This window comes from Vulpes vulpes, chromosome 1 (assembly GCF_048418805.1).
Source record: "Vulpes vulpes isolate BD-2025 chromosome 1, VulVul3, whole genome shotgun sequence".
In the NCBI taxonomy this organism is placed as follows: Eukaryota; Metazoa; Chordata; class Mammalia; order Carnivora; family Canidae; genus Vulpes; species Vulpes vulpes.
In genome coordinates this window covers 15435676-15446432 of record NC_132780.1, presented here as the reverse complement: position 1 = coordinate 15446432, position 10757 = coordinate 15435676, and the positions used below count along the sequence as shown (strand labels likewise).

The window sequence follows — 10757 nt, the reverse complement described above, 5'->3', positions numbered from 1 at the left end:
AATAAATAAATAAAAATTAAAAAAAAAAAAAAGAAATACAGGGAAAGAGACCCAAAGGGGAGCCCCCAGGTCAATCCAGGGACAGAGACATAGAGGGCTATGAGATCATGAGAAGAGATCCCGACCGAGGGGAGAGACAGAGACCAAGGGAGATAGAGATAAACGGAGACACGCCCCTAAGAAAGAAGAGTCAGAGGCGGAAAACCCGAGCCCAAGACACAGACATGTGACAGAGGCCCCCAAATACAGAGTCCTCTAGAATGGCAAAACGCAGAGATAACTGACCCATAGAGATACTTAGATACAGCCCTTGACAGAGCCTCAATGAAGACATAGCCAGACGCAGAGGCACACAAGATAACGTGGAAGTTTGTGACTCCAACAGAGGGGTCCGGATATTCTTAAAAGAGAGACAAGAGACACACGGACACTCAGGAGAGACGCGGGACAGAGATCCCGGGGGACCGCGAGACAGAGGGAAAGGGGACCCGAGAGCGGGATGGGCGCGGGGAACTGTGGCTGGCGGGGGGGGGGGGGGGCGGGGGGCGGGGGGCGGGTAGGGCGGGCGCCCCGGCAGAGGGCGCACGGCCGCCCTCTGCCCCTCGGGGTCAGGCGCCCCCTCCCCCGCGCCCTGGCCGCACGGCCAGGCTATTTTTACGCGTGGACACCGGACACCAGGCTGGGGCGGCGGCGGCGGCGGCCGAGGCGGGGCCGGGCCGGGCCGGGTCGGGCGTCGGGGCCACACGTCCGTCCGCCGGTCGCCGGGGCTGCGGGCGCCATGGAGCCGCGGTGCCCGCCGCCGTGCGGCTGCTGCGAGCGGCTGGTGCTCAACGTGGCCGGGCTGCGCTTCGAGACGCGGGCGCGCACGCTGGGCCGCTTCCCGGACACGCTGCTGGGGGACCCGGCGCGCCGCGGCCGCTTCTACGACGGCGCACGCCGCGAGTACTTCTTCGACCGGCACCGGCCCAGCTTCGACGCGGTGCTCTACTACTACCAGTCGGGCGGGCGGCTGCGGCGGCCCGCGCACGTGCCGCTCGACGTCTTCCTGGAGGAGGTGGCCTTTTACGGGCTGGGCACGGCGGCGCTGGCGCGCCTGCGCGAGGACGAGGGCTGCCCCCTGCCGCCCGAGCGCCCCCTGCCACGCCGCGCCTTTGCGCGCCAGCTCTGGCTGCTCTTCGAGTTCCCCGAGAGCTCGCAGGCCGCGCGAGTGCTCGCCGTCGTCTCCGTGCTCGTCATCCTCGTCTCCATCGTCGTCTTCTGCCTCGAGACCCTACCCGACTTCCGTGACGACCGCTACAACCCGGGGCTCGCTGCGGTAGCTGCTGCAGGCCCGGTGAGGGGGCGGGGCCTGAGCGGAGAGAGGCGGGGCTTGGGAGGAGCCGAGCGGGGTCCGCGGGGATCTGGCCAATTACGAGGCAGGGGTAAGGGGCAATGGGAGGCGGGGCCTCTCCGGAAGGCGGGGCCTGGCTGTGGGTGGGCGGGGCCCGGGGGCTTACTGGGGGACCCGCCAGTCATTACATAGGTGGGGCAAGAGGCTTAGAGGTGGGCCACTCAGGGACAGAACCTGACCTGGGGGATCTACCTTTTAAAGCCGGGCTGGGGGCGGGGAACTGATAGCCTAGTGGGGGCGGGGCCAGAGGATCCGACTCTGAGGACCTCCCTATCACAGGGCGGGGTTGGGACGGGTGAGAAACCAGCTTGTCCCGGGGAGGGAGAGCAGGAAGACAGGTACGTTAAGAAATGAAGCTGAGGGGTGATAGACTGAAAAGTCGAGGGCTGTGCAGCAGCTGGCAATAACCAACAGAAGGATGGGCTGGAGGTGGTGAGACTGGGACTCGAGGGAGCTAGAGACTGGAGTGGGGCCTGAAGGCTGAAGTAGGAGGAATCCATCACAAAGTCAGGCTGAGGGCCATGAGAGTAGGGGGGCCCCAGAGTTTGTTATACACAGAAGATCCTTAGCCATTGCAGTTAAGACCAGGGTTGGGGAGAGCGGAGCACAGAGAAGTGGGACCAGGGTGGTGACCCTCCCCATCTGGAAAGTCAAAGCTGGGAGTGGGACTTTGGGAAGGAAAGATTGAGCCCCAGTCAGGCACCATTTCAGGAGGCCTCACCAGTAAAGGATCAAGGCACCATAAAGTCAGCAACAAAGGGATGATCTCTAGGGTTCTGGAAAGGAATCTAGGACAGCTGGGTCCCTGGAGGCCTGGGGGCAATGACTGTTGACCAATTTGTACAGAAGTAGTTGGACATTTAAACCATAAATGTGGCTGTTCCAGTGTATACCAGCCCTGGTGTGGTCCTCTCTGAACCCCTTCCTCCCTGCAGTTCCCCGCTCGGCTGAATGGCTCCAGCCCATTGCCTGGACCCCTGTCTCGCATGCCCTTCGATGACCCGTTCTTTGTCGTGGAGACGTTGTGCATCTGTTGGTTCTCCTTTGAGCTACTGGTGCGCCTGGCAACCTGCCCGAGCAAGGCAGCCTTTTTCAAGAACGTGATGAACCTCATCGATTTTGTGGCCATCCTACCCTACTTTGTGGCGCTAGGCACCGAGCTAGCCAGGCAGCGGGGTGTAGGCCAGCCAGCCATGTCACTGGCCATCCTACGAGTCATCCGACTAGTGCGCGTCTTCCGAATCTTCAAGCTGTCCCGGCACTCAAAGGGCCTGCAGATCTTGGGCCAGACACTACGGGCCTCCATGCGTGAGCTGGGCCTCCTCATCTTCTTCCTCTTCATCGGTGTGGTCCTCTTCTCCAGTGCCGTCTACTTTGCCGAGGTCGACCGGGAGGACTCCCATTTCACCAGCATCCCTGAGTCCTTTTGGTGGGCAGTGGTCACCATGACCACAGTTGGCTATGGAGACATGGCACCCGTCACTGTAGGTGGCAAAATAGTGGGCTCTCTGTGTGCCATCGCTGGTGTGCTGACCATTTCCCTGCCAGTGCCTGTCATTGTCTCCAACTTCAGCTACTTTTACCACCGGGAGACAGAGGGCGAAGAGGCCGGAATGTACAGCCACGTGGACACGCAGCCCTGTGGCCCACTGGACGGCAAGGTCAATGGGGGGTTGGTGGATGGAGAGATGCCTGAGCTACCACCTCCTCTCTGGGCACCCCCTGGGAAACATATGGTCACCGAAGTGTGAGGAACAGTTGAGGTCTGCAGGACCTCACATTTCCTTGGAGGGAGGGAGGGAGGGGTAGAAAGGAAGGTTAGGGGGAGGGGGTTGGGCTTAGGAAGAACTAGGTTAAGTGGTAACAAGTTGGGGAACACCGAGTCTTGTTGGGTCTTGAGTTGTGGTTTGGTAGCTCCCGTGGGCACTTCCCTAAGTGACGGTGAATGACAATGAGTTATAATGAGTTGATGGGGAGACTCCATTGGCTTGTGTTGCATTGGGTTGTGCAAGACATATGGAGTTTTGTGGTAAGTGTTGAGATAGATTTGATCACATAATTTTGTTTTTAGGTCCTCATTGGGTTGGGCTGTGTTGTTGAGTCAGGGTGAGTCTTGTCCAATTGTATTGTGCAGGATTCTGTGGTTTTATGAGCCCCCTAGGGCCAATTTGGATCAAATTAGGTGGTCACCCACAGCATTATTGGGACTGAGTGCGTGTTCATGCATGGTGTTGTGGAGTTGAGTTGAGACATGTTGGAAATTGTGTGGCTTTGTGATTCTTCTAGGGCTATATTATTTTAGGTTCTGTGAACTTGTGAGTCATGTAGAAATACAAGGAGTCAAATGATTGAATGTGAGCTTTCTAGGTCACGTAAGGTTAAGTTGGGTTGGAATGTATGATGGTGTGAGTCTTTCAGGGTTCTGTTGGGTTGAATTGTGTAGGGTAATGTAGCTGGAGGTTTTGGGGGCTACACTGAGGTGAATCAGATTGAGTTGTATAACCACGTGAGTCTTGTAGGGTCATGATGAGTTGAGTTACACCAAGTTGTGTCATTGTGAGTCCTGTAGGAATGTTAGTTAGGTTGAGTTGGACTCTGTGTATGGGCTCCATAGGGCCATGTTGGTTTGTTTTGCATTTAGTGGTAGCACCAGGACCCAAGAATAACAACACTGGGGAAGAATCATGTATCAGGGAGCAAGTGTGGTGTTATGGACTCTTCAAGACAAACTGAACTGACTTGCCCAGTGTCACTTACTCTAAGGAGCAGGGCTGGGTGCTAGATCTCTTGATTCAGTTGTTCACACAGAGGGCCTCCGGGGGAGCTAGGAAGATGTCGTTGCTCCTTCCATTTACCCCACACCTGCTTCATTTTGCCATTCACTCCCTCTCTATCTGTCCTCCCTACAGTTTTACTTCCAAATATGTAGGTCAGAGCCACAAGGGAAGGGGAGAAGGGGAGAAACTCTACCCTGTACAGGCACGATGGGGGGACAGAACCTCAAATGAGGGTACAGAGACATGGGGAGTAATAAAGACTCAGACAAAGAAAGAGATAGAAACCCAGAGAAGAGGAAACAAAGACCCAGAGAGGAAGAGAGATTTAGGGAGAAGGAGACAAAGACCAAGACCCAGAGGGATGGGGAGATGGAGACCTAGAGGAAGGTGGTCATAAAATCCAAAGAGAAAGGGAGACAGAGACCAAGAGTGGGAGATAGAGATGGGGGGGGGTATCAAGCACCCAGAGAGGGAAAGACACCAGAGTTGGAGCCAGATCAGAGCGCCCCTGAGAAAGATAACCCAAAAAAGGAAAAGGCACAGAAAAAGTCAGTGCCTCTGAACCCAAGAGATACAGTGTCTCTCTTCCATGGAATCACAAAGAGATCTCAAATCAGGGTGCACCACGCTATCCTCCCACAGCTCAGGAAGGATGTCAGACAAACTGGGGAGCCCACTCAACTTTCCAGGGGGAGAAACCAGAGCCTCAGAGCATAAGAGTGGCTTCCCAGGGTCTCGTGGCACATCCCCAGGGACTAGGACTTTGTGGCAGGCTGCCTGACCCCACCTGTCCCATCAGCCTGCTGGTTGGCACAGGTCCCTCTGAATCCTCCAGCCTCGTGTCTTACAGAGAAGTTGAGTCTCGGAGGGGAGGGCATAACCCAAGGTCATGAAGCCAAATAATTTCAGAGGTCTCTCAGTACTAAAAGGGCATTTGGAGGAGGAGGGGGAGCAGGATGCTTCAATCACTAACACATATAGGGCTTCCTATGTGCCAAGCATCATTCAAAGTACTTTATTGTATTAATTTATTAAAACCAGTGGTTTACAGAGTATTGTTGTTGTTATTTTTAGCCATCTATCCCCCCTCTTTTCTTGTCAAATGAAATATCATTTAGATGGACTTTGATGTAATGTGGCACATCAGAGGGGACCTGGTTTAAGGGATGCACACCTCAGGAGCACCTGTGTGGCTCAGTGGTTGAGTGTCTGCCTTTGGCTCAGGTTGTGATCCTGGGGTCCTGGGACTGAGTCCCGTGTAGGGCTCCCCGTAGGGAGAGCCTGCTTCTCCCTCTGCCTGTGTCTTGGCCTCTTTCTGTGTGTCTCTCATGAATAAGTGGATAGAATCTTAAAAAAGGGGGGGGGCATACCTCTATGGAGTCTCCTTCTTGGCAACTCAGAATGTAGCCAAGAAATTCAGTTTGGAAACCCCTGATCTAATCCAACCCCTGTTTATACAGAGCAACAGAGGGAGGTAAATTGTGTGAGAAGAGTTTGATAAAGATCGAAAACAAGAGAATCTTTAGGTGCCCTCTCTGAAATGGAAAGACACATTCGGAGACAGAAATGGAGACAGACCCCTCCCCTCGCAGTGACAGACACACAAGGCAGAGTCTGGGACCCAGATTGGAGACCCAAAGAGGAGGCGACACATGCAGAGCAGGGCCAAGACCCCGAGAGAGGGCACCCAAGGGGAGTTGGGAGACCAGGAGGGCAGTGACCTAGGAGGGGGTCAGAAATGGGGGTGAGGGTGAGGGGGCAAGATCCACAGAGGCTGGGAAGGCAACCAGAGAGGGAGAGGTCAGAGATCCAGAGAGAGGGAGGAGGATAGATACCCAGACAGAGAGGGATAAGGGGATAGATACCCAGAGAGGAGGCACAGAGACCCAAAGGGAGGGTGTACGGAGATTGTTTACTTTTCTTTGAAAACTCACCTGTACTACCCCATCAGAGCCTAGAAGTTATATATAGAATCTCTCTGGTAGGGATCCCTGGGTGGCTCAGCGGTTTGGCGCCTGCCTTTGGCCCAGGTCGTGATCCTGGAGCCCCAGGATCGAGTCCCATGTCAGGCTCCCAGCATGGAGCCTGCTTCTCCTTCCGCCTGTGTTTCTGCCTCTCTCTCTCTTTCTATGTCTATCATGAATAAATAAATAAAATCTTTAGAATCTCTCTGGTAGAGGGTGGGACCTGTGAGTGCTTAAGGATGGGCAGGGAAGTGGGGAGAGGTCAGGGAGGTTACTCGACGTCGGGACACTCAAAGACTCAGAAGCGCCCCTCCCCCACCCTCAATAAACAACCACCACTGCCTTCTATGTCGCCTTGGCTGGGATGGGGAAAAGGAGAGGGAAACACCCTAATCCGGGGACACCCTTCCTGCCACTTCGCCATGCTATATTTAGGCTGGTGGAGGGGCATGGGATGACCCCCGCCCCCCTCCCAAGATGGGTATCAGCTTTCCTCCTGAAATAGCTCCCTGGGTCAGGGAGGAGGGAGGGGGCCCCGGGACTCTAACTCCTTCTGACCTCAGGCTGTCCTAGGGTCTCTCTCGTCTCGCAGTCTCTGCCCCCCTCCTGGAATTCTGTCCCCCCCTTTCTGTCCGTTTCTGTGCCTTTCCCATCTTTCTTTGTCATTATTCTTTTTTTTTTTTTCTCTGAGCAGGTCTTCGTGTTCCCACATCATACCCCTATCTCTGAGTCCCGTATTACCTTGAATTTCTTATCTGAGCGCAGGACAGACCCTCTCCCCAGTCCCCACCCAGGAAATTCCAGCAGAGAGGACTCTGTGGGAGAGCCCCCCATATCCACTGTCTCCCAGGACCTTGGGCCTTAACGCTGCCCAAGTCCAGCTGGTTAATGTCTGGCCCAGAGCTCCTGGGAAAGGGGGGATGAGAGCAGAGGGTGGGAATCTGCCCAGGGATTGACACTTCATTGGCAAAAGAACGCAAAGGAATCTCAGGCCCAGACTCCTGGCTCTAAGGAAAGAGGGAGCTGCTGGTCGGACTCCTGGGTCTGAGGGAGGAGGGGGCTGAGGGTGAGGACTCCTGGGTCTGAGGGAGGAGGGGGCTGGGGGTGAGAACTTCTGGGTCTGAGGCAGGAGGGGGCTGGGGGGCTGGACTCCTGGGTTCTGAAGGAAAAGGGAAGAAGGGGCTGAGGGTGAGGACTCTTGGGTCTGAGGGAAGAGGGAGCTGGGGTTGAGGACTCCTGGATCCGAGGGAGAAAGGATGCTGGGGGTGAGGACTCCCGGGTCTGAGGGAGGAGGGGTCTGGGGGCCCGGACCCCTGCGTCTGAGGGAAGGGGGGGCTGGGGATGAGGATTCCTAGGTCTGAGGAAGGAAGGATGCTGGGGGTGAGGACTCCCGGGTCTGAGGGAGGAGGGGGCGGAGGGCCCGGACCCCCAGGTCTGAGGGAGGAGGGGGCGGGGGGCGCGGACTCCCGGGCCTGAGGGAGGAAGTGCTGGGGGTGAGGACCCCCCGGTCTGAGGGAGCAGGGGGACGGCGCCCGGCCTCCCGGGGCCGAGGCGGGCCAGGAGCTGAGCGAGCCAGGCCGGGCTTCCGAGGTCCCGGCACGCGCGTGGAAGGCGGGATCCCCCGGCCCCTCCTCCGCCGTCGGGCGCCGCCCCGCCCCCGCCCCCTCGCGGGCCCTCCCCAGCGTGTGCAGCGCGGAGCCGGCGGGCGAGCGGGCGTCCCTGCAGCCGGCGAGCGGGAGGAGGAGCCGCGCCGCGCCAGGGGCAGCGGAGGAGCCGGAGAGGGCGCCCCAGGTAAGAGCCTCCGCGCCTCCTCCCGCGGGATTCCGGCGTCCGGGTCGCCCTGCCCCCGGGTAGGGAGGGACGGGGGCGGGGCCGGCGGAGGCGGGGCTTGGCGGAGGAAACTGAGGCAGGAGGGGAGCACTCCCCAGACTGGCTGCCCGATACCCTGTGCGGGGTCTCAGGAGACCAGACCCGCAGCCCAAATCTTCCTCGGGTGGAGGGGCTCTGGGAGTACGTAGTTCTGGATACCTGGGGGAGAGAGTCCTGAACTCCAGAACTCCCGGATCTGAGGGAGGAGGGCGCTGGGGGTCTGGACTCCTGGGTCTGTGGGAGGAGGACGCTGGGCGCCTGGACCCCAGCGTGGGAGCGAGGGAGCTGGGGATCTGGACTCCCGACGGAGGAGACTTTGGGTCTGAGGGAGGTGGCAGCCGGGAACCAGGACTTCTGGTCTGAGGGAGGAGGTAGCTGCCTCCTGGTCCTGGTTGGATCAGCATAGTCGGGTCCCTTCACACCCTTCTTTCCATTTCCCCATCTCGGAGCCAAGGCAGGCAGCCACTCCAGGTATGTGCGGTAGAAGTCTTGGACGGGCCCCGGCCTGTCCTGTGAGGATAGAACATTCCAGGAAGCAGCCTCAGGGACCCAGGGCTTCTTGAGTGTGGGCCCTTGGGGACCCGGGTGTCCAGACCAGCGCCGCCCCCGCCCTGTCTGGGAGATGAATGGGCCCTGGAGGATGTAATCTTTTCCAGCCTCTTCTCTCTACACCCCCCTCCCCCTCCCCCCTCCTCTCCCCTACCTCTCCCATCTGCTTCCCATCCCAGCCAGGAGCCATCACCTGGTCAGGGAAGGGGCCTCTGGGAAGGGGGCGCGGCCTTGACTCTTGGGTACCCTACACTTTAAGAGGAACACTGGAGAGTGTTCAGGTCCCCTCCCCCACTTGCCGGTACAACCTGCCTGTTTCCTTCTTCCCCTAGGTGGCTGCCCCTTCCCTCTCCTGAGATGTCAGGAAAGAGGGGACCACTTGTGTCCCCCATAGGGGCCCCCCAGAGCCTGGGGGCCCCCAGCCCTGGAGCCTGGAGGTGGAGGAGGTGCTGACAGGTCTGGTAACCACCTGCTGCTTCCCACTTCTCTCTGCACCGCTCTTTCCCAGAACCACAGACTTCCAGAATATTGCAGAGAGGCAGAGACATAGGCAGAGGGAGAAGCAGGCTCCCCTCGGGGAGCTGGATATGGGACTCCATCCCAGGACCCTGGGTTCATGCCCTGAGCCAAAGGCAGACACTCAACCGCTGAGCCACCCAGGTGCCCCGAGAGGAAATGTCTTGCCTTTCTTTTTTTTTTTTTTTTTTAATATTTTACTTATTTATTCATGAGAGACAGAGAGAAAGAGAGAGGCAGAGGGAGAAGCAGGCTCCATGCAGGGAGCCCGACATGGGACTCCATCCCAGGTCTCCAGGATCAGGCCCTGGGCCAAAGGCAGGTGCTAAACCACTGAGCCACCAGGGCTGCCCAATGTCTTGCCTTTCATTGGCAGTTTTGAGCTGAACTTGGGTCTTGTGAGGATTCTGGAATGTGGCCTTTCTCCGAATTTTGGAACCCCAAACCTCCTCTAGGCTGCAGGACTTAGTGTCCCCATCCCCTGTGGGGGTAGGATGCAGAATGCAGTTGCTCTGACAGGGCTTAAGTCCTACCTCTGGGATTTGCTGGCTGTGTGACCTCATATGAGTCCCTCACCTCTCTGAGCCTGTATTTATCCATTTGTTGATTTGCTGGCTATTTTCAGTAACCATAGTAGAATATGATTAACCTAGAAGCTTTGGTGTTATCTGAGTCCTAGAATATAAGGTCCCCCCAAGGTTCTAGAACAAAGGCCTCCCCCGTGGTTCTGGCATTGGGGGGGCCCTCCCCCACTAGTTTTTATGCTCATCTCTAACCCCAGCTTCGGTCTCTATCCTCAGGTGCTCAGCGAGATGCTCCCCAGTGCCTCCTGCTCCCTCCCCATCCTCTTCCTTTTCCTTCTCCCCAGTGTCCCGATGGAGCCCCAGCCCCCACCCTTACCACTACCCCCATTTCTAGCGCCTGAGTGGGATCTCCTGTCCCCCCGAGTAGTCCTGTCCAGGGGCGCCCCTGCCGGGCCCCCTCTGCTGTTCCTGCTGGAGGCCGGGGCCTTTGGGGAGCCAGCAGGCAGCCCTGCCAATCGCAGTCGGCGAGGGGTGAGTGAGACAGCACCAGCAAGTCGCCGGGGAGAGCTGGCTGTGTGTGATGCAGTCAGTGGCTGGGTGACAGACCGCCGGACAGCCGTGGACCTGCGTGGGCGCGAGGTGGAGGTGCTGGGCGAGGTTCCTGCGGCTGGTGGCAGCCCCCTCCGCCAGTACTTCTTTGAGACCCGCTGCAAAGCTGACAGTGCTGAGGAAAGCAGCCCTGGTGCGAGTGGAGGGGGCTGCCGGGGTGTGGACCGGAGGCACTGGGTATCTGAGTGTAAGGCCAAACAGTCCTATGTGCGGGCATTGACTGCTGATGCCCAGGGCCGTGTAGGCTGGCGATGGATTCGGATTGACACTGCCTGTGTCTGCACGCTCCTTAGCCGGACTGGTCGGGCCTGAGGCCCAGGCTCAAGAACTAAGCGGGCAGAGGAAGAAGACAGCTGGCAGTTGAGCAACCTCAGGGGAGGCCTGGGTGTGCTGTACCTCATTTTGGGAACTTGTAAAATGGTCACAAAATCACAGCCTTCTGAGTTTGAGTGCAATCCATGCAAGATGGGTGGTGAAACCAAATGGGGTTTTGAAGGATGAATAGGAGTTCTTCTGGATGAACTTGAGGGTGATGATAATAACAGTCAATATTTTTTCT

The 10757-nt window shown here is 57.8% G+C and overlaps 1 protein-coding gene across 2 annotated transcripts; it reads left to right on the top strand.

Moving 5' to 3' along the window:
• The first annotated feature begins 709 nt into the window (after nucleotides 1-709).
• Nucleotides 710-10757, top strand: LOC112931516 (neurotrophin-4). 2 transcript variants are annotated; one of them, XM_026014231.2, is made up of 3 exons: nucleotides 710-1333; nucleotides 2326-3051; nucleotides 9866-10757. In XM_026014231.2, exons 1-3 carry the CDS (start codon nucleotides 779-781, stop codon nucleotides 10508-10510), a joined length of 1926 nt encoding a protein of 641 aa, XP_025870016.2. In that variant the 5' UTR covers nucleotides 710-778; the 3' UTR covers nucleotides 10511-10757. The 2 variants fall into 2 exon arrangements, with proteins under 2 accessions (XP_025870016.2, XP_072612869.1); XM_072756768.1 differs by lacking the exons at nucleotides 710-1333; nucleotides 2326-3051 and adding exons at nucleotides 7822-7922; nucleotides 8882-9005 and having other exon boundaries at nucleotides 9866-10656.